Source organism: Pyrus communis, chromosome 9 (genome assembly GCF_041283825.1).
Source record: "Pyrus communis isolate YQ-2024b chromosome 9, ASM4128382v1, whole genome shotgun sequence".
NCBI lineage: Eukaryota > Viridiplantae > Streptophyta > Magnoliopsida > Rosales > Rosaceae > Pyrus > Pyrus communis.
Genome location: NC_142573.1, coordinates 1835843 through 1859242, shown reverse-complemented (window position 1 = coordinate 1859242; position 23400 = coordinate 1835843). Strand labels below are relative to the sequence as shown.

At 35.9% G+C, this 23400-nt stretch overlaps 5 protein-coding genes across 8 annotated transcripts; all 5 read right to left on the bottom strand.

Annotated features, from left to right (window-relative positions):
• Window positions 1-890: 890 nt before the first annotated feature.
• On the bottom strand, window positions 891-2017 carry LOC137738651 (uncharacterized). The gene is made up of 4 exons (XM_068478129.2): window positions 1891-2017; window positions 1747-1782; window positions 1440-1626; window positions 891-1304 (listed from the first exon to the last, which is right to left on the bottom strand). The coding sequence occupies exons 1-4, from the start codon at window positions 1945-1947 to the stop codon at window positions 1120-1122; spliced, it is 465 nt and encodes a 154-aa protein (XP_068334230.1). The 5' UTR covers window positions 1948-2017; the 3' UTR covers window positions 891-1119.
• Window positions 2018-5722: 3705 nt separating this feature from the next.
• LOC137741052 (uncharacterized) lies at window positions 5723-7515 on the bottom strand. Its single transcript, XM_068480858.2, has 5 exons — window positions 7381-7515; window positions 7238-7285; window positions 6405-6620; window positions 6224-6253; window positions 5723-5932 (listed from the first exon to the last, which is right to left on the bottom strand). The coding sequence occupies exons 1-5, from the start codon at window positions 7435-7437 to the stop codon at window positions 5864-5866; spliced, it is 420 nt and encodes a 139-aa protein (XP_068336959.2). The 5' UTR covers window positions 7438-7515; the 3' UTR covers window positions 5723-5863.
• A 1190-nt stretch (window positions 7516-8705) lies between these two features.
• Window positions 8706-10446, bottom strand: LOC137739617 (uncharacterized). Of its 2 annotated transcripts, none has more exons than XM_068479247.2 (4): window positions 10280-10446; window positions 10141-10179; window positions 9353-10007; window positions 8706-9032 (listed from the first exon to the last, which is right to left on the bottom strand). In XM_068479247.2, exons 1-4 carry the CDS (start codon window positions 10334-10336, stop codon window positions 8848-8850), a joined length of 936 nt encoding a protein of 311 aa, XP_068335348.2. In that variant the 5' UTR covers window positions 10337-10446; the 3' UTR covers window positions 8706-8847. The 2 variants fall into 2 exon arrangements, with proteins under 2 accessions (XP_068335348.2, XP_088556882.1); XM_088700756.1 differs by having other exon boundaries at window positions 9353-9993; window positions 10142-10179; window positions 10280-10435.
• A 4541-nt stretch (window positions 10447-14987) lies between these two features.
• On the bottom strand, window positions 14988-17490 carry LOC137739769 (uncharacterized). 3 transcript variants are annotated; one of them, XM_068479474.2, is made up of 9 exons: window positions 17160-17490; window positions 16710-16871; window positions 16449-16592; window positions 16208-16360; window positions 16019-16111; window positions 15787-15930; window positions 15543-15650; window positions 15358-15409; window positions 14988-15267 (listed from the first exon to the last, which is right to left on the bottom strand). In XM_068479474.2, exons 1-9 carry the CDS (start codon window positions 17256-17258, stop codon window positions 15233-15235), a joined length of 990 nt encoding a protein of 329 aa, XP_068335575.2. In that variant the 5' UTR covers window positions 17259-17490; the 3' UTR covers window positions 14988-15232. The 3 variants fall into 3 exon arrangements, with proteins under 3 accessions (XP_068335575.2, XP_068335577.2, XP_088555832.1); XM_068479476.2 differs by having other exon boundaries at window positions 16208-16300; XM_088699706.1 differs by having other exon boundaries at window positions 16208-16357; window positions 17160-17472.
• A 1423-nt stretch (window positions 17491-18913) lies between these two features.
• LOC137739768 (xyloglucan glycosyltransferase 4) lies at window positions 18914-22367 on the bottom strand. Its single transcript, XM_068479473.2, has 4 exons — window positions 21357-22367; window positions 20443-20751; window positions 19951-20355; window positions 18914-19838 (listed from the first exon to the last, which is right to left on the bottom strand). Exons 1-4 carry the CDS (start codon window positions 21990-21992, stop codon window positions 19197-19199), a joined length of 1992 nt encoding a protein of 663 aa, XP_068335574.2. The 5' UTR covers window positions 21993-22367; the 3' UTR covers window positions 18914-19196.
• Between the last annotated feature and the right edge of the window lie 1033 nt (window positions 22368-23400).

The window sequence follows — 23400 nt, the reverse complement described above, 5'->3', positions numbered from 1 at the left end:
ACTAACACGACACAATAATAATACAATCTTGGGATTTCTCGTGATTGAGATTGTATTGGAATGTTACAACAAATTAAGGGAAAACCATATATATGAAATATCGAAGCAAAGCTGTTATAAGCATTATTAATACAAAACTTGACCATGTATATGGCATATTTGGGGATTGGCATGCACATCATAACAGCCAACGGCAACCAAACATGACAATCTAGCCTAATCCAAAAGGCTTAGCGTAGATATGGTACTAATCAAAAGAGATAAATTATAAACCCCAAAAAACCAATCAGCATTGACACTGGAAATGCTGTAATTAGAGCAGTTGGTGCTGCAGATGGGGCAGGGGCTGGAGTGCTAACTTCTGCAGAAACAGCCAGCACCAAGCTAGCAATTGCAACCCAAACGAACAACATGGCTGCAACCTTTTGGTTCTGGGAAGCCATTTTTGTTTATATTGTTGATGCACGAAAGTTGAACCAACAAAGAGTCGATAATTGGTTTGCAACTCGTTGTACTTGTTCTCACCTATTTATCCATGCAATTTCATAGATTCTTCTCTGTGTACTTATGTATGTGTTACTTTCATTGAAGCTGATTTCAATGATACAATTCTTGTTCTTTTGGATAAAACAAGCACAAGATTGCATATGAGAGTTGTACGAATGTGTTTAGCTAGACTGCAAGAGACTCTTTATGGACTCTCTGTCACCTTACAGTTTAACGTTAATTTTTGTGCCAATATTATAAAACATGAGGAGGCATAGAGTTCATAAAGAGTTTCTAGGCATTTCTCAAAACTAAAACCATACAATCCATATATTTAATTAAAAGGATATATTATTTATTCATAGACTTCATTAATTGTTATTACTAAGTTTATGCCATTGACATTGGACAATTGAATGTAATCTTACTATTGAAGTTTCAAAGTTCAAACGAACAAAAAATACTATTGAAATATTGGACGCGTAAGCCATATAAATACCATATATATATATATATATATATATATATATTGGCCCTTTATTTTCTGTCCTTTACGATCAATCCTTATAATACTTATTAATTATCTCGACTTCATGCTTAATTAGTTGATTAATTACAAGATTAATATATAGGTCAAGGGCACTTGTGTCCGTGATACTGTATATCAGTACTATAGCACTTGCCACACTTGTCCATGTTGGTGCCATAGTCTCCCGGCGGAACACATTTGCAGCGGGCACAGCATAACATGCACGATTTCCGGCAGATCTTCTTGTTCTTTTCGATTTTACACCTCACATCACACAACTTGAAGCAATCTCCACGCCCACAGAATTTTTTTTTAGTTAATCAGCAACACACATATAGTATTTAATACTAATTAAAAAAAAAAAATATATATATATATAATATTCACATTAATCATGAAACTAGAGTTACGTGTATATATATACCTGAGCTGGTAGTCGCCGATGGTGGTGGAGTTGCATCGGAAGTGGGTGGCGGGGCCTCCAGTACTACGGGAGCCTTCGGTTTATACAGTGGACGTTGTGGTTGATATGGATCCCTGAATGCTGGGCTCCAAAATGGAATGCGTGGATATATCCAAATATTAAGTAAACTACGGCGTTCACTCTGATTCTGTTCATAATTAAAATTAGTAATGTATAAGCTAATATGATCAACGGAACAGGACAGTAGTAAAGTGCAAATAAATAATCAACAATATGGTTTTAATATGAAGATATACATGATTAATACCTTTATCTTGAGTTCATGATCATGATTAGATGAGACCTAGAAAGTTACAGTAGCATTCAATATTTCAGAAACATAAGAAAAATTAAATATATAACATGTATAGAAATCATCATGCAAATTTTCCCTTCATAATTAAATAAATACCTTTGTAGTAAGTAAGAGAATGGAGGCAAACAGAAGGATCACAGCTTTGAAATCCATATTAATTGTATAGATAGTCAGTAGCTGAGACCGATGACTCTAGCTAGCATAACTAGAATGTGGTATAAATAGTGTTGAAATTAGGTACAGAGATGGATTTTCGAAGGTTATTAATTAGCTTGTAGAGAATTGGAAATGATTTTCGTGTTGAAGAATAATTCAATCTCACTTCGGAAACTTGACATAGTATATTACTACTCTAAATTAATGGTTCCACTACTAATAGCATTAAGGTTTTTTGTGATAAAAACCAACACCTAAAGATAAAGGACTGTGATGTGATAAAATTTGAACGTGTATCAGTGTGATTAGCACTGAAATTTTAATGTTTCGCACACCATTTTTCTCTTTTGCACCACTTTTATTTATTTTTGTTATTTATTTAATTTAAAAACCAAAAAAACAAAAAACAAGGAACGTGCCTAAAGTAAAAACGAATGTATGGAAATCACTTCCTCAAATTAAAATGTGCATGTGACAGCTTCACCCGATCAGTGAGACATAAGTAATGGCTTTGCTGTCCAATTTCTGACTTTAGAGTCCAAACCTTCCTTCACCAAGGACCGTGGCCATGCAGTAAACTACTACATCCATTTCTCATCAGTCTTCACAGTATGTCCTTCTTTCACACGAGGTTTGTCTTACCAAAGTTGCAAGACAAAGCTAATGAAGTTTCATGAATTCGTAGTTCATATTACTTGCATCTCTGACCAACCTGGTTTGGACTTCGCTTCCTTTTTTTTTTTCAAAAATATTTATATTATTAAGGAAGGAAAGAGGATTCAGAATTGTTACATTAATTTATTTATATTATACATATTGACTTGCAAATTAATTAGAGAAGTTACACATCTCTTATGATTGATTTGTATATGAAGAATGTTTTCTTGCATATAGGTATAAAGGAGGTGTATTGTATACAGTGTGAGTTATGAACACATGGATTTTGAGAGAGTTACTTGACTTCTATAGGATTCATGCATATTTTAATTGAATCACACAAGGATTTTAAAAGAGTTTGTGAGACTTTTATAATGAACTTTAATAAAATTATACGGATTGTTATAGACAACAATTTATAATATGTTTTTTTTAATATTTGAAATAGTGATTATGACCATGATAAAGTGGTCGTATAAGGTTGTGATGACAACGATGAAATATTTTTGTTTTTGGGTGTGTGTTTTAAGTCGAAAATGCTAGCTCAACTGACTTATAACTCCATGCAAGGTCGGACTCAATCTCAAGAGTTACCCACATGACATGGAAGAGATTAAGAGAATGCTTTGGCATCTCAACAAACAAATCTCTCACATCGAAAATCAACGAAAGATGTTGTGGTTGTCGACGGGGAGGGAGGCGTTTGTTCGCAACATGTTACTCTCATCGAAACTCCAAGTCAAGATCTCGTGGGTTCCGACGGAGAGGGGGACATTGTTGACCTCTAAGTGAGTGGGCTCCGTTGCTTGAGTTGGCTGAAGAAGGACATTTTGATTGCGGGTTTTACAACCTTTTTCATGCATGGTTGCGCTCCGTGGTGCGAGTCAACTGAAGAAGGAAATTTTTACTTCCAAACATAGCCTTTGATAAAAATACAGTCTTCAATAGAGGAGGCCAAAGGGCCATAGGCCAAACATAATTTATTATTTTAATTAAATTAATATGATTATTTAAATTAAATTAACATATTAAAATAAGGTTTTTGAACATATTTTAAGTGTCACTTGTCGCCAAATGAATAAGCCTCTGGATTTCTTATCTTTATATAATCTCAATAATTTTTTGGATATGATTTCGAGTGACACGTGTCGCTAACGTAACTCTCCAAATTTCTTATCTTTATGTAATCTCAATAATTTTTCGGATAAGATTTCAAGTGACACGTGTCGTTAAAGTGAGTAACTCTCCAGATTTCTTATCTTTATGTAATCTTAATAAATTTTCGGATAGGATTTCAAGTGTCACATGTCGAGATGTAATTGGTTGTGCAAATTTTAAATATGATTCTTATTTACATGGCACTTCTTATCTTTAGTTTCCAATGTTAATAAATTGGCTGGATATTGGGGTAGAATTCACACACCTCCAAACACCTTCACTTGTTTGAGAACTACCATTGACACTATCTTCCGAGACACAATCTTCCGAGACCCATCTATAAGCTCTGCAAAGAGCTTCATCTTCTTTTCGGGTCCAAACCCTTCCTTTCATTACTGAAAAAATTAAAGGAAAGATTATTGGAAAAGGTAAGAGAATAGAATGTGAAGAATTGAAATAAAATGAAGTAAGATAGTATGGAATGGTGAGAAGTATGTGAGAAATGGTGTGGGAATGGCTTAGGCATTTATAGGAAAAAAATTAGAATTTTTTTTTTTTAAATTTGTCACAAAAAATCAAACTCCAATGGTAACCTAACAACAGTTAGACGTCAGCTAGCCGTTACTAGCTGGCGTCATGCTGGTGCCAGATAGCCGTTGGCATTCAAATGGGCTGAGCTGGAGGGCTAGCAAAAGGTCAAACTTGATATTCTGGCACTGGAGGGCTGGGCTATAGGGCTGGAGTGGCCAGCCCTTTGGCCAGATGGGAATCACAAGCCATTTGGCTTAGCCCTCGGTTGGAGATGATTTTCGTGTCAAAACAATGTATTTTTAGCCCTATGACTCTTTGGCTGGGTCAGTTGAAGATGGCCTTATGGCTTATCACCAGGGGAGTCAATAAGCACAGTCAATTTTTACAAATCTCAATTCAAGGCAAATTTAATATTGGACTGGAAAACAGTTGCATGCTTCCATCTTTATAATTCAAGGCAAATTTCTATTGATCCGTCTTGTGAAGTTCTGAGTTCAACCAACTGTGATAAGGAAAGAGTCGGTACTGCTGAATAAAATTTCTGAAGTTAACCTTTTTTTTTTTTTCTTTTTTTTTTCACTCAGAGCTGAACGTGCATGCATAGGACACTGGCGGAGCCATGAAGGGACAAAAATGGTCCAAGGCCCTGACATATTTTTTTTCCGGTTAAAAAACAATTAGCACTATGCAATACCTTTGAGTTTTTCGTCATGGCTTCAACCCAACGCTTCTCTTGTTTTTTCATTCACCAGGTTTGATAATATGAAGTTGGTGGCTCCGATGAAGTTTAGGAGGCTGGAGTCTGTGGTCATGGGAGCTTTGAGTCTAAAGAGGAAAAAAATATGGGGCGTAGAAGGAGAAAAAGGAGCATGAAAATCACTTCACAAAATTTATGAATCCCCACTTATTGTGAGGGTCGTAATATTGCAAGTTTATGTATCAGGATTGTGGATAGTACCTAAGAAAGAGTATGGCAAGGAAGACATCATTAATTCAAGATCCAAAAGATAGTTTGCCAAAGCAAGATACGTTGGAATTTTCTAAGGTAAGAAGAGCGTTTTGGGCCCTCTTAGACTACAATTCTGACTCCCACCACTAATATAGGATATAATAGTCATGAACATACGTGAATAATGAACTGTTTCTACAAGAAAAAAAAAATTGAACAAACGATATTTTCTACACTAAGGGAGAGGGGATGGGCTTAGCCTCATAATGGGCTAGCAATAATTTGGTTCAAATTTGCCTTTAGCGAGAATTAAACCATAGTACTAAGTGGCTGAACCGTTTGTACGTTACAATTTTGACATTTTCCTTTCAGTTAATTGTCTATTTGATTTTCTTCCGATTTTGTGGTTAGTAATATGTGACTTGTCGAATCGAAGTGGACCATGTATCATACAGAGATCTTTTATTAATTGGGAAATTAAAAATAAAAAGGAACTAGGGTTATTTACTATTGAAATATATGTCATCCCTTACATGAAGATTGAGCAGTTGAATAAACATTATTGAATTATACAATATAACATTTTATTGCCTTTCTTGTATATGTACTCCTATTAGATTAGCTTTGGCTACCATTTGTTGGTCGCTCACCGTCCGATGATGAACCTGAATATTTATACTTTGGCCCCTGCAACCAGAACATAATATTAAAAGTTAATTTCCATTGCCAATTGCCATGCATATATATATATATATATATATATATATATAGACCATATATATAGACCATATATATAATACAGTAAATAAGGGCGACCCCAAGCTAAAAAAGCTCTCTGTTTTGCTAAAAAACTGTTTCCAGTTTCCACGACTTAAACAACTGATTTTTTTTAGTCACAAAGACGCAACATTTCCGTTGAGCCATGACTCACCCTCACCATATATATAACAAAGTAAAAAAATTAAATTGCAACCTTACCATGATTTTCTTGTCTTCATGAGATGAGACCTGCAAATACAAGGACAAATATGTACCAATTAGTTCATCTCAACACATGCCATATGCATGCGAACTAAAAGAACTTTATGCTGCAAGAAAACAACATCAATAATCACAGACATGCCATGTCAGTAGTGCATATATGCATGCAGTGTCTGACCTTAGATACGGAAAGTGGCGGAGTGACCGGCTCATCCTCCGGAAGGTCATCAGAGTACGGATCATCATCAGCTGACGGTGGTGCACCTGGTGGCGACTTTCCGGGCTTTGCCGGTGACTTGGGTGATTTGGGGAGTGATTTTGGTGGTGATTTGGGTCCCTTTGAAGATGGCGACTTGGGTGCCTTTGGTGATGGCTTGGGTTTCGTAGGTGATGGCTGAAACCATATTAAATAAATGCTCAATATTCCTCCAATAATTAGTTTCCATAGAGAAGTGCAACACAAATATATCATAAAACTAAAAAACTACATCTAAACCAAATGATTTATTTCAAGATACATGATCTGATTCAGTTTTTGGTGCATAAGTTATTTATAGTTTGAGTCTACTATTATTTGAACTATATTTACTGATTATATTGTTGATCAACTTTTTAAACATAAGACATGGTCAATATATACACACACACTCCAAAGGGATTCTCAACTTTTAATAAAAATGGGGACTGGTTGTGGTGTTCATCATACATCAAACTTCAACAATCCAAACAATTTATTTTTTAAGTCTTCATTCATAGATCATCTTTGCAAAAATATCAATTCAATCCAAAATCATTTACTCATTTGAATGTTGTGATGAAACTTTAATGTTTCTTGGAACATTTAGTGTCAATTTCATTCATAGATCATCTTTACAAAAACATTTTTTTGCTAATCTTTTGCAATGATGATTTATAAAATGTAACTTGAAAAATATATGATTTGAGTCGTTGAGGTTGGATGTGAAGTTAGCCTCACAACTAGTCTTCATTTAAAAAAAAATTAATTCGTACCTTCTTTGCCTTGAGATCGTCGATACCATCATCGTCCTGAGATGAAACCTACAAAGAGAAGCATGTCAAGTATGTCAAATTAAGAGTTTGCCAATATAATTACAAAATAAGTGCATAAAACCAGTGTGGATATGGTTAATTACCATAGTAGAAACCAGGAGAACAGTAACGAACATGAGGAAGATAACTTTGATAGCCATTTTGTTTAGTGAACAGCAGCTCTATGAAGAAACTATAAGGGAGTGAGATGCTTGCGGGAGAGCTAGTTACGATGGGAGGGTATAAATACTGTTCTGAAAGGGTAGAGGTAGAAAATTTTCCAGGTCCTTCACTGGTACTGTTTCTCATATTCTTACACATGCATGTGGTGTCACGTGCAATGCCACGAAACCCTAGTCAAATGAAGTTAGTTTCAAGTTTTTTTTTTTTGTTTTTTTTTTTAAATTTTTTTTTTTTAACAAACGATATTATCTAAATTAAGGAGAAAAGAGATAGGCTTAACCTCACAATAGATTAGCAATAATGTGGTTCAAATTTTCCTTTGGCAAAAATCAAATCTAAGACCTCTCACTTGCAACTTACAAATATAGAAAAATATCACTAAATCGTAATATTAAGTGGTTTAGTTTTAAGTTTGTCAATAAAATTAGTCCAAAAGCCCATAGAGTAATGGGGGGTCCACCAATTATCCTACGGGCCCGAGTGAAAATTCCACGAGGCCCAAATCTTAAAGTCCTTCGAAACGTTTTTTAAAAATTAATAAATAAAAAAAAAGTACAATATTTTTTTAATACATCACAAACACGTATAATGAATAACTCGGCTTACAAAGAGTTCTTAAATATCAGATCTAAAAATATTATGATAAAGCATCACTAATCGCACAATGAATAGATTTCAAGTACTCATTCTTGTAAATTGTATCAATGATTTTATGATAACGAGTTTTTTTTTTTAATTAATATTTATACAACGATATTGGATATGAAGAAATAGCCTAAATCACACGATTATTGTATCACAATTTAGTATTGAACTTATAATGGAAAATAAAAAAAAAATAAAGATTTTCCGGTCACTATAAATAGGCAAATTGAAGAGAAAAGTGTAACGAGTTAAAACTAGGAATAGATCAATTTCTTCTCATGTAACCAAAACGCAAAATATTAGTAGTAAGATTCTTTTCCTCATTCTCATCTTATTCTTTCCTCTCCTCTCATAATTTGTTTTGTCTTATTCTTTTTTTTTAAATTAATATAAAATATTAACGTAATTTGATCATAATAATTCAAGTATAAGAAAGGGAAAAAGAAGAGATTAGAAAGAGAGAAAAACATTCTCCGAAAATTAGATATGTTGGTTGGGGTAGGCATCCGACAAACACGATATGTTATTCATTAGAGTAATTAGGCACTATAAATCCGCTACATGACATTTGATATTTAAAACCCCACGGCCATACCAGTACTAATAATAAATAATTATCCCATTCAACACACATGCAGTAAGCAGTGGAAATTACAAAGGACAGAGGAAGAAAACCATTTATTTTCCTCTCTCTCTCACTCTCTCACTCTCTCTCTCTCTCTCTCTCTCTCTCTCTATTAAATTCAAGGGCATTTGCTTCTGTTGCCATGGGTGACCATATCGGTGTAGCACTTGCCGCATCTTTCCCGGTTGCCGAATGTTCCCGGAGGAACGCAACGGCAGCGGTCACAGCACGTCGTGCAAGCTCTCATGCACACCCTCTTCCTTGAATGCAGCATGCACCTCTTGTCACACAATGGGATGCAATCTGCCCACCAAAATGATAAAACAATTTTAATCACAAATTAACCGGCCACATTTAGGGTTTTCAATTACATTATAGTCCGTGAACAAGTTCATGAGTTACATTTTAGTCCGTGAACTTGTTTACGAGATACATGTAACGTTTTAAAGTTCTACCTTCACTTAAATTCAGTCGAGGGACCAAAATATAATGGGGACATAATGGGGACATAATGGGGACTATAGAACGCCTAACATTTTGTAATTAGTATAAGGTTAAGGGTTTAATTAGAATAGTAAAGAACATAAATTTCACTTCTCTATGGCAGTGAGAAGAATATTTACCTGCTTTGGACCTAACCGGGGGAAGTGGTGGATAAGTCGGTGGCTTCACTGGGGGACTGACAGGAGTTGGTGGCTTCACTGGGGGGATGACAGGAGTTGGTGGCTTCACTGGGGGGATGACAGGAGTTGGCTTGGCATATGGAGGAGATGGTGGCTTTGCAAGGGGAGGAGATGGTGGCTTGGTAAGTGGTGGAGACGGTGGCTTTGTAAGAGGTGGCTTGTAAATTGGTGGTGATGGCTTGGTGAGTGGTGGAGTTGGTGGCTTGGCTGGGGGGATGACAGGAGTTGGTGGCTTCACTGGTGGGATGACAGGAGTTGGTGGCTTCACTGGTGGGATGACTGGAGTTGGCTTGGCATATGGAGGAGATGGTGGCTTGGCAAGGGGAGGAGATGGTGGCTTGATAAGTGGCGGAGACGGTGGCTTTGTAAGTGGAGGAGTAGGTGGCTTGTAAATTGGTGGTGATGGCTTGGTGAGTGGTGGAGTTGGTGGCTTGGCAAGGGGAGGAGTAGGGAGCTTGTAAATTGGTGGTGATGGCTTGGTAAGTGGTGGAGTTGGCGGCTTGGCAAGTGGTGGAGTGGGTGGCTTGACCACAAGCGGCGGCGGCGCTGGAGCCTTGGATAGAGGCGGTGGAGCTGTTGCCGTGACATAATTAATCTGTAATTAATTAATTTCACAACAATGAAGGTCAAAATTTCTACCAAAGATTGAACTTTTTGGTTAGCTCCAGTCGATGTAGATGTAAAAATTAGATTTTACCACACTGTTTAAAGTATATAATTAGAAGTACCTTAATCTTGAGTTCCTCATGATGATCAAGTGATGAAGCCTACAAGACCAAAGGTACCTTTCCAATTTAGACACCCAAATAAATGGGAAATTAAACCAAATAATAATACTAAGTAATAAAAATGTAGATAATTACGTACCCTAGCGGTGAAAAGGAGAATGGTTGCAAAGAGAAGGAGCATGGCTTTGGAAGCCATTGCAAAACAGCTGGAAAAGTCAAGATCTAAAAGGGAAGTACCGAGGCAGTGATGATTCTAGGAGAAGCAGGGATGTGGTATAAATAGTGTTGAAAGGAAGGGACTGGTCCACCGCAGGAGGCAGGAGAGAAACACTTACCTACTATATCGGATAAGTTACTGAGTCGGTATCTCAAATTAATAACGTAATATCAAAAGTAAAAATTGAAATTTATAAACATTATATCATTGGTAAGAAAGAGATGTAAGAAAAACTATGTTCATTAGGGTTTATCATAAATCTTACACGTTACTTGTGTGCCTTATAATTTGGGATTTTGTCTTATTAATATAACGAGAACATTATTATATATGTATCTCAATTATACATTATTATTTAAAATAATAACAATATATGATCAGTTTGAAATACTGTTATAATATATCGAGAATAGAATAAGTAAATATCTTGCTAGATCGGTCAAGGTGATGATATGCCAGCTGCATGATGAAATGTGATCACAGCGAGCCAAGTTAGCTTGCTGTCCCGAAATCTGACTCGAGAGTTCAACCCACCTTCCCTTCTCTACCAAGTACTCTTATGTACCTATATCTATTTTTCCATTTTTTTTCATCTCCTCACATCACAGTGTGTGTCATCCCAAGTCAATGGCTTAATACTTTATTTAATGATTTAAACAAAAAATTTAAATGTCAACTGTGACATTATGTAGTCTATAAAATAAAATTTAAATATATAATATATGTAGCAACACTTGTAAATTAATATCCTCCACACATGATCTGCACATAAAAACTAGAAACGAAAATTGCGTGGTATTATTTTTATTAATGTAATTTTCATACAATATTTTTAGCATGTTAAATACTTCTCTTTATTTCTAATCATTGGATTTAATTAGTTAAAAACAAATCGATGGTCAAATAGTCTGTTGGAGACTTGGAGTATGACCTTGACATGTTTTAAAACAGTCAATAATACAAAATTGAAAATCTTACTGTTGGAAATTCCAAATTGCACTCCGATTCTATATTATTAGACAGATGATACAAATATGATATAAAAAAATAGGAAATAAAAGTAGTATTACTTGTTAATCTAAATCTAAAATTTGATACTTGAACTTATTAGGTTTACTTGTTAATGGGAACTTTAACGAAAAACTCACGGTACTGTTCACTTTAATGAAAAATCATATTTTTACACTAAAAACTAAAAAATCAATCATGATACTATTCATTTTACTATTTATTTTATTCTTATTATTAAAATTCAAAATTTTCAAATATGCTTCATTAGTTTCCTTTAATCGAATGAACACAGCTGGTTTTCTTTTTTTTGGGGGGGCTCGTAACTTTCTTTTGAACACAGCTGGTTTTTTTTCAAAATATCCAACGATCGAATTGACCGATCAAAGTAAAAATTGATTCAATAACTCTAGGAATCATGGATTACAACTGGTTTCATTTATACCAATTGATGACAACAACAGGTTTCTAAGTGCAGGCGACTGAGAATATATTATTTCGCTTATGGTACGTTTTTAAAACTAGAGATTTTTTTTTCTTTGATATTATTTATACTAAAAAGTGAAAGAGTGTGCTAAATCTTATACTGGATTAACCATAATAATATGATCTAAATTTATCTTTGTCGAGAATCGAATTTAAGATCTCTCACTTACAAGTGAACAGAAATATCACTAAACTGTAATACTAAGTGGTGTCCCGAGCTATTAATTCAATGTCATGTATTTGACTATCTCTATATGTTTTTTTTAACAATCGATATTATCTGCATTATGGGATGGGTGAGTGAATTAAGCCGTACACTAGATTAGTTATAATAATGTAGCTCAAATTCGCCTTTGACGACAAGCAAACCAAAAACCTCTCATTTATAAATGAAGAGAAATATCACTAAATCATAATACTAAATGATACCTCTATATATTTTTATACTAATATAAAAAGAACATTACAATGACGATGAACTCGTTCTATTTAAATAAACCCGAAACCAAATTAGATTTCACAGCAACGTGTTTTGTAGGGTCCTCATATATATCTATATATATATATATATGCGCGCATGCTAAATGAACACTAATTATTATTATGTGTTATTTGTGTGATCATCGTTAAGTCACGTTAACATTTTATATTATTTTTTATAAAGATAATAAGATAAAAAAATAATAATAATATAAAATATTGATATGAACTAACCGTAATCATACAAAACAGAAAAGCACAAAAAGTAAGAGTGCAAAGAATCTGCCTCCAAGTTGCATATGTAAACAAAGACATGGTGTTTCCCCCAAAAAATTAAAAAAAAAAAAAAAAAAAAAACATGGTAATCGATGTTATCTGCAGGGTTATGCATGCGGTCGACTCATTGCACGAAACGTTAATGGATCCACGCACACATAAAGTTAATCGACCAACTATACACCTTCTGCAAACATCACACACGATTAAAAACCCTAGACAGTTAAACCCAGCTGTATAATGTAGGGACAATTACTTTTCTTTTTACATTTGGCAGAGAGGATAGCGTTATAAAATTATAATTACATCACACTTCCCAAAAACTTTGAAAAATCATATACAATTGAAGTTAATTCTCTGCCGTTGGATTTTTCTTGTCAATAGGAACTTCACTCCGGGAGAGAAATGCCAGAAGACCCATCATCATCGTCAATCATGCATATGCACATTCATGCAACACTTCAGGAAATCACATGACATCTCTCTATCAATCAAAATTGACATGAGCTCTCTCTCTCTCTCTCTCTCTCTCTCTCTCTCTGTGTCGGCATTGCAGGTGCAGTAGTGCACAGTTCGTAATCTAGGGCCAGCCTGTAAATCGCAAACATACAAATTCGTACGGATGAAATTATTATGTGAAAACGGCCTTGCCTGTACGTAAAGCAAGGAATGTGGGAGACTCCAACTCAACGAGCGTGCGTGGTTTAAGTCCATATGTTTTACCAGAAATTCTAAAATTCATCTTCAACCGAAGGTTGATCAGATAACTTATTTTAATTCTTTGATCTTTTAAAAATTTAATATTTTAATAAACAATGCAAGGCTATATCCTTACCATCTTCAACCGAAGACCAAAAGGTTATAGGGCTCGTTTTAACCTTGTCACAAAAAACCGTCTCCAATCAAGAATCAAATGGTTATAGTATGGAATGTGAAAAGAAATTGTGTAGGAAAAAAAATTAGAGAGGAAAAAAAAAAAAGCCTACTGGGCATAAAAACAAAAAATGGGTTGGGACCATAAAAAATAAAAAAAATAAAAAAAAAACCCTAAACTCTAAACTCTAAAGTGGGCTGGGCAAATGGAAATGAATAAAAAATAAAAAAGGGGTTGGGCTAATGGAAAAGAACCCCCAAAAAAAAAAAAAAAAAAAAAAAAAATTGAAATTGGGCTAGCCAGCGGCTTGGCTGAAAGTGGCCAGCCAGTTGGAGACGGTTTTCGAGCTATTTTCGGCCCACTAGATCTTTCGGTTGGAGATGACTTAAGTTGCTTCGGAATATGAAAGAACTTGCGTGTTTAACAGTGAAGTTTTGATATTTTTGCACAAATATCAAAAGATTAAAACATTAGGAATATGAAATACTTCGGACTACCATAAAAATCTCATATTTTACATACGGAGAGCTCAGAAGTCAGAACTGAAAGTGCAATTCATCCATGTCGTGCATAACACTAAACAAGCTAACGGGTTAATACAGAACCAAGATGAATCATGTGTGCTTGCCTTGGAAAACATTTCACTCACAAGTATGCAGCGGTACACGAATGCAATTGTCTGCCCTACATGTGAATATATCACTAGTGTGATACGGGAAATGGTAGTTAGTTTTGGATTTATTTTTTTTATTTTAACATTTGGTTATTTAGTTTGGAAGAAAGAACCAGCTAGTTGCTTCGCTATGGTAACCCACATTTTCGAAAGTCGAAAAGACTTATAGAGACATTTAATTGTTAAGTAATCAAAATAAAACCAAGATCTGAATTATAAGCCGTGTTTCACATAGCTCTCTTAAGTTTCATTAGGATTATATGACCCTCTTGAACTTTCAATTCATGGTGGTGTCCCTTAGTCCATTCAGTTAGTTCGTCAAGTTTATGGACGTTTCTCGTCATTTTGGATCATTGCAAGTGTTTCAATTTCTTGAATTTGTTCGGGTACATTAGCACGAACTGAAAATTCAATGAAACCCGCAATCAAATGAAAATTTAGAAGGCAAAGTCTACAATTCAGGATACATTATCTTCGTTTTTGATTCCTCTGTTTTTTTTTCTCACCAAAGCATTATCCAACCAACTTCTGTCTTCTTCAACTAAGACTCCGAACCTAGATTGATTGGGCCTTTTGGGTCTTTGGCACCCTATCTAGTATCCTAGAATCTGGGAAATTAATCCTGGCCGTCCATGATTTTCATCCTCTCAAATTTACACCCACTTTTGAATCTCGCTCTCTTCCTATATATTAAGGTTCGTTTGAAAGTACTTTTAAAATGATTCAAAGCGTTTTTGGTGAAATTGATTTTGGGTCCTAAAAGCGCTTTCAATCATTTTAAAAGCACTTCTAAACGAGCCCATGAAATATAAATATACTAAGAACAAAATCGCTTATGAGCAAAAGTGCTTCCAACATCAGCACTCTCAGACGAGCCTTATATTAGCAACAAGTTTTGGATTCCAAAATGAGCACTGAAAACTTTACATCAAGGAGTGCTTTGCTCCATCAGAAGTTTTCGAAACATCTTTTACCCAACAGAATCCGATTGCATATGTTTTAAACAAGTTCGAATTTAATAGACTAATTCTTTCGGCTTACAAAACGACGCCTTCCCCTTCCCAGCATTTTGTTTGAGCTACTTCCCATTCCAATCCACTTCAACTTGTCCATCTGTTCAAGCATAAGATCCAATCAGTTCGAATAAATGAAAGCATAAACAATCAAAACCTGATGAATTTGATACATTTGGAAGCCACTCACCTCGAAGATTTATTGCTCGGTTTGCTTGAACATCAGCCTCAGAATTGTATTCCTGCAACAAATAGCAGAATGCGTCACTTTCGAAAGAGCAATGTGTTCTCCTCAAAAATGAGTTCTTCGACTAGTGAAGATTTATCACACAAGTATTACTTTACACAATTTTCTTCTACCATGACTGAACTTACCCTAAGAACATGATTGATCTCAAATGACATAAACTTGTCTTTGAGCTCCTTGGCCACTTCACACAGGTCAGCCATATTCTGATTTTTCGTTTTCCAGAGACCTTGAACCTGTTTTATCAGAGACAGAAAGCATCGTAAAGCTTAAGGACACACAAATATGAAATAATTAAGGAAACAGGGTAAGGAGAAGAAAACGAAGAACTTTAAAAACTCAAAGTGCTATAACATCCACCAAGCTACGAACCTGCATGCAGACAAGTTTAGAGTCTCCTTTAACATGAATGTGTTTATATCCTTTCTCAAGAGCATATTTCAATCCCAGAATTACAGCTCGATATTCTGCAACGTTATTTGTTGCAATTCCCACCCCTTCACGCAAACGGTACACCTATAAAACCCAACCATATAATTGAAGGGCTAGAATTTACAAAAAATATGCTGTAAAAGGAACTAAATTATTTCAATGAAGTGCATACAGCGCTTCCATCTTCAGCTCGTAGCACAGCTCCTGCACCTGCTAATCCAGGATTTCCTTTTGAAGCACCATCAAACTCAAGTATACAGGTTTGCTGAAAAAAGACAGGTCACAAACATTTTTCAAATCTTCACCTATAATAAGCATACCAATGTGATTCGACACATTCGATTTCACAAATAAAACTTACACAAAACGAAGAAATTCCAAGATTTTCAATGTGGTTATCCGGTGTGAAATGCCTCCTCTGAGATATCGGGAATGGAGTAGATCCAATCATGTCCTGCAATCTCTTAGGTGGTGAGTCCTTGGCAGCTGATTTTACTATAGAAGAATCCGGCTGCTGAAAAATTATGAATATGCACAAGTAGAAACATAGGTAGATTAAGGTTACTATAAAGTATTAGTGGATACAATCGACGGAAACTTACACAACTAGATGAATTTGCAACAGCTTCAGTTTGAATATCAGATTTGAAATGCTTTCTCTGAGTCTGAGAGTTCGGGAATGCAGCAGCGCCAACCGCCTCATGCGATCTCTTTGGCGGTGAGTCAATGGCAGGAGAATCTGGCTGCTGAAAATTATGAACATGCCCACTTACACAATCAGTGACCAAATAAAAGATCGTCTACGATAAGATACCTATATCCATGCCACATGCCATGGAAAAAAGAAGAGTAAATCATCAAACCTGGATAGGGCAAGCAACGAGTTTTCCGAAAAGAGAGTCATCTTTCACATCACCGGCACTGATAGTATAAGAAGCATTCTTAAGGCCGTGGGCGACGAGGTACTCCTCAGCCTCCTTCGGCAAACAGTGGCCTTCGAACACACTTACAGAAGGATTGCATACCTAAAAAGCAAAACAAAACCTCATATGCATAGTAACTTCTTACAAAAGCACTTTTTTATTAATCTCTAGAAGCATATTTACACCACAAACTGTAACTAGAAGCAGAAATCTCTCACTACCACCAGAAAGCACAAGACTTTTAACAAAAGATACACCACAACCAAACAATGCAGCAACAAATTACGGTTATTTTAACAAATTAAAGAAAACCCAATTGAAAATTCAATTAGGTCAGCCAAAATTGATCAAGTTTTCTATAACATTGATAAAAGGGTGGAAAGAATTTACCGAAGAACCGGCTTGGTTTTGGCAATCCGTGAAGTTTTTGTAAATGCCAATAACGTCCCCTTTCCGAACAACATAAAAAGCATCACCTTCTTCCGCCATTGAAGCTCCAACTGCTAGCTTTCAAAACCCAGCACTGCAATATCCCCAATGTCAAAAAGTTTACGAATTTAAGCAATGCAAACAACGATGATGAAACCCTAAATTTTAATAAGGGAAAATGCTGAGTTGCGGAGCATGAATTTGCTTTGAGGCGAAGGAAAGTTTGAATTTTGAAAAATCGAATGATGGAGACGCCTCCACACGTCGAGTCAGTGCTGCTAGTGACTCACCCCGGTGAAGTTTACTTGAAAGTAGAAAGGAAGAAACGCCAATGGGCCTCATGGGTCGAGCTATGTCTCCGGGCCCAACGTGTTTTTCTTCTCGGCAACGGAGTGTTTTTTATCAAATAGTATTTTTTTGATAGATTAAATATTAGATTAGTCATCGATGGAGTTCGAATTTATGCCGTGATGTAAGGGAAAATGAAGAGAATGTACAACATGAAAACTTGAAATTGAAACTAGTTTTTTTTTTTCTTGATAATTTGATGGTTAATGTTTATCAAACGAGCTTTAAAGACTAAAACAAAACAATATCAAACGACTCTAAATTAATTGAATATTAACCATTAGTTTGATTATTTGAAAAGAAAAATACTTACCACTTCTAGAGTGTAATTCTTCTACGTAAATAAATCAAAGATTTTGAGTATATAGAAACTTACATGTGGTCCAATATCTAGTGAATATGGGTTGATTTATTTGATACTAGCACATGGGTACACACAAAGTGTATGAGAAAATTTTTTATTTTTGTTTTTGAAATAGAAGGAGAGGAAGCGAGTGATAGAGAATGTGGGAGTGTGAAGTTTTTTTTTTTTTTTTTTTTTTTTAATTAGAGATATGTTAAGATTACATGGAGGTGAGACTTTGAAAAGAAAAAAACAACAAAATTTGGTTGTATGAAATTACATTTATGCCCCATATTTCTTATTCATGTTCTGTTTTGATTAGAGGATTAAACTGGTAATTTCATAAGGTTTTGGTTGACAATGGGTGTTTTATTAATTAATAGAGATATTTGAATGACTAAATGATCACTGATCCAAATGATTTTGGTAGAGATAGTCTTCAAATAAATATTAAGATATTGAACAATTCCGATTATGAAAAATATGCATTGAATATACATTATTTGCAAGTGGGGAAATGAGCTCATCTTTCATGGAGAGAACGTAAGCATTATCCTTTTAGTTAATTACTATTGTATGTATGTCCGACTTAAATTAGTAGAAATGTAGAAACTAATGAAGCAAAAATTATTCACCTGCCCGGTGAAATAACCTGACCTAATAAGAAAATCTCAACTCACTATGTCACTTCGATACAAAGATTGCTACAAGAACATTTGATTCGTATCGTAAGGAGTCGAGCAATGTCAATTTGAAGTAACTCCAAACTAGGTAGGACTGTAGGAGGATGACCAACGTTTCTCAATTCTTTAGCTGCGGGCATGTCAAGTGTTCTCACAGATTCATTTTAGTTGCCAGCAGATGCAGACATGTTAACATGTCACATCTGCACATGTTCCCCTTGATTGCCTGCACCTCCTACATATCTGTCTACATCTAACAGCCAATACATTGCTCAATCTGTAAATCAGAGAGCGGAGCGTATAGAAGCAAGAAGAGGAAGTGTAAACGAACGCAAAGAGAGTGTAAAAAGCGGAGATTCATAAAACAACAAAAAATAACTGAGTTGTTTATACTTAATTGTCAATACTTCATACACCGATGACATATATCATTGTACAATTAACTCATTTCTTATACCTTCTAACAAAACGGAAAATATTTCTACACGTAAAAATGAATTCAACTTTTACACACCATCTGATCTGTCCCACGCAATAATTTCTCGTCCGTAATTAGGGTTCATCATAGCTATAAAAAAAAAATAACTATGGGAAAAAAATATTGCACTTTGTTTTAGGTTTTTTTTAGCCCATCTGCTCACCGATTAAGTCCAGCCCTACAGCAAGAAATGACAAGCCTTGGAAAAGCAAGAAGTAGAAGTGAACTCCATGAGCAGATAAGAAGCTTCTGGCTGCTGCAGTGAGCAGCAAGAAAGCAAGAGCAAGCTCTTTCCTGTATATCCCGTTCTTCTTCTTTTTCTTCGGAGCTACCACTTCTTGTTCCTTGAGTTTGCTTAACAATTCTAGACCCGACTCGGAGTTCCTCCTCAGGATCTTCTCTTCGTTCGCAGACATCGATTCCCTCTCAGCATAGGCTAGCAAATCCGACTCAGATGATCTTCCGGTCTTCTTTGTCACCACCCACTCGTAAGAACTTCCGAGCTGAAACAGCCCCGAGACCATGGCGTTGAATTTTGTGACGGACATTGTGTTCTCGAAGAGCAGGTAGGGGACCAAGAAAGGGAAAGATTTCGGGGACGGGAGGATGTTTAGAAAGGACATGAAAATCGGAATGTAGCAGATTACCCAAAGAGGAAGTTCAGCCTCCGGTAAGAACATGGTCAGTGGAAGTATGATACAAAACAATGTGAATGAGTAGAAGGGAAGAATTAGCTTCCTCAACAGAAAGAAAAGAAATATCAAGTTCGATTTCTTCCAAATCGATATCTGCACAAAATTCACATAATTTCGGAAGATTAGAACGCGATACATAAACAAACAATTCAAGCATTTCTTTGGAAGCAATCAATGGAACAAAGTTGAACGATGAAATCTGTACCTTGGAAGTCAAGATAGCAGGAAGACACAATCTGAAGAGCTGCATTGGACCCGAATGCCAACGGTGCTGCTGCTTCTTATAAGTTTCATAAGACTCTGGCAATTCACAGAGGACTCTGACATCGTTGAGGAAGATCATTTTCCATCCATTCAAGTGTGCTCGAACAGCAATGTCCATGTCCTCAACGGTTGTTCTCTCCAGCCAGCCTCCTGATTCTTCCAAGGCCTTGATTCTCCAAACTCCTGCGGTCCCATTGAACCCAAAGAAATTGAGAAACACTCCATTCACTTGCTGTTCCACTTCAAAATGGAAGCACAAATTGATGTTTTGGAGCCTTGTGAGTAAGTTCTCATCCTTGTTCACGAAAGACCATCGAGCCTGGACAAGTCCTAGTTCCGGATTTCCCTGTGACAAAATCTCAGGATCGTTAGTCAAAAGTTCAATTCCCTTTAATGCAACAATAAAGAAGATCAATAGGGAAGATGTCCTCACCTTGAAATGAGGAACTGTCAGCTTAAGGTAATCAGAATTCGGAGTGAAATCAGCATCGAAAATTGCCACAAACTCGTAGTCTTTGACATAATCACAACCCATGGCGGATTTAAGGTTGCCGGCTTTGTAGCCAGTTCTAATCAACCGATGTCTGTAGATTATGTTTACACCTTTCTGATGCCACAACGAGACTTCGTCTTTGATCAAATTCTGCAAATTTATATCATCTGAGTCATCTAGAACCTGAATCAAAAGTCTGTCTCTTGGCCAATCCATCTGGCATGCAGATGCAATTGCTTGTTCATACACCTACGAGTTAGGAAAGATATATATAAGCAATAGAAGAAGGCTTCACATAATTGGAATTGAACGAAAGCAGAATACAAAAAGGTAATATAAAGTTGAGGCAGAACCAATGGCAGAATGGATCGAAGAACAGCTTGAAAGACATTAGTCCATAAACATCAAAATCTAGGCTTTGCAAGTTCAACCCGCAAAGCTTAAATTTTGATATTTCTGAAGTTATGCCTGTCGAGTAGTTCTTCGATCCATTCCGTCTTTTGTTCTAACAACAAATGTCAATTGACTTGGAAATACAATCCAAAAAAGGTACATAGAGTTTTTCAAAAAACAGGTGGCCGAATGAGTTGAGAGCAACTTGATAGGCGTAAGTTCACAACGAGCAAAACCCGGGCTTTGCAGGTTGGAGGTCCAAGCTCGGAATTGGGCCCCATAATCCACTATCAACCTGCAATGCCTAAAATTTGTTGTTTCTAAACTTACGCCTATCAAGTTGCTCTTCAATCCACTCCGCTATCTGATCTAAATCCGATAACAAATGCCAATTGCCAACGGACAGAAAAAGTAGGCAGTGAAAAGAAGTAAAAATTCAATGAGCTAGATTGCTCTGTTACCTCTCTCTCATTGCACATAGGGATCTGAATAAGCACCATTGGAAAACTAGAAGGATCTTCAATGTCAAAAGCATCTTCTGCAATTGTTGGCTTTATCTTCTTGTACTTGATCCAGAAGCATCCAACACACAAAACCAATCGATCAAAAGATTGAATCAGAAAAAGCACAACGCAGAAGTTGGACATCATGATAGCCGCAGGGGCAATATAGTCAACTCTGAAAGTCAACCAAACCATGTAGCACCACTGCACCAGACCCTGCACCTCCCATGGCTGATACAAATTCAAATTCCAGTTCTTGTAATGCGCAACTACTTCCATGACCAGAGCCAAAATCGACAACCCGAGGAAGACTTTGATGAATTTGTACAGCCTTCCTCGGGTTTTTGGCTCTTCGTCGGTCAAGTCAGACCGCGCAATGCGCTTTTTAAGCGAAAGGAACATTGCCCTCAACGCCATTGGCAGCCATGAGAGGCAGGCGAATACTCTGTTCACTTTGAGGAGAAGAACCCATGTGAATTGCTTGGTGCTCACGGCCTTCTGTTTCTCCAGAAAGGCTGAGGAATCCAAAACATTGTGCTTCAGTGACGGGTTTTCAGGCTTTTCGATTGTGACCACGACTGTGCTCGGAGCCATTCCTTGGGAATCCGATTCCCACAGAAAAAACAGAGGAACAGGAAACAAATACTCTGCCAATGAATCAAAGATCAAATCTTTAAGCTGAAGATTTACTGGGTTTTCAGATATGGGAAGAACCCATGAAAGTTTTCAACTTTTTATGCAGTTTCCACTGAAATCTGGATCTTTTAAATATTGAATTCTAGAGAGAGGAGAGAGTATGAACTCTCCTGAGCTGCTGTGAATAACAAAGGAAGCAGGAGAGAGATATAAATTCCTTTTGATCAATAAGAAATGGAACGTTCAGGCCAGTTTCTTAATTATATATTTATATATTTCTTAATTAGTCAATGATGATCAGGCACAGTAAATTAAGCTTAGTCAATGTAAATTGGCACCCAAACCTTGGAGAAAATTTTCATTATAACGGGAACAGATGCTACAATATGTATTTTTATATGAGTGGTGAAAAATTTTATTTTTTAATCTATATATCCCACTATTTATATAATGATATATGATGTACCACCTTATGTACCATGACATTAAAAAATCTTTCCAAACCTTGTTTTTTTTTTTTTTTTTTTTTTTTTTTTTTTTTTTTTTTCAAAGATGTTTGAATCTCGTTTAATTTGGTTTTATGAAGAACAATCAAGTCCTGACGTGCGTCAATCTTGGGTTGTCCGTTTATGATGACAGCCAGGTTACAACCAGATGGCAGATCACAAGCCCCCGCCCCACATAGAAAGTGGTTCTTGTCTGCTTATTTTCGAGCTCCACATGCACAGAAGTTTCACTTCCTCTTTTCCGTTTTTAACATTAATTAAGAGTTCGTTTAGATGTATTTTTAAAATGATTAAAATTGTTTTTGGTGAAAATATTTTTAGAATTAATCTTTAGTAAATATATAAGCAAATTCTGAAAAAGAATGCTTTTGGAACTCAAAAGGTTTTTTATAAAAGCGTTTTCAATCATTTTAAAAGTAATATAAACGAACCTTAAAAAAATTTCATGAAATTTAGATCATGTTCTACTTTGTCATCAGATTTTTTTAATTTAGTTTTTAGCAACTCTAAAGTGTCGCTTTATGTCGATCCTCATGAATCATGATTGTCAATTTTGTCACCATTTCTATTAATTAACCCCTCAGATTTTTGTCCAATCTTTAATTCATACAATGTCTTTTAATTTCTTTAATTCATACAATGGCTCACGATGTTGCACCGATACTATACAACCGTAGTCAATCTGTCAAATTAGCTATTAAGTGATGAGGTGACAAGCACGGAACTCACGTTTTACTGACTTGGAATCTAAACCAACGCATCCAGAGCCGAAGACTAAGCCTACTCCACCACGTCGCTGCTGACCTCATATTCATCGCCAGTGACATCTCCGCCTCATTGGTGAGTACTAAAATATCTGG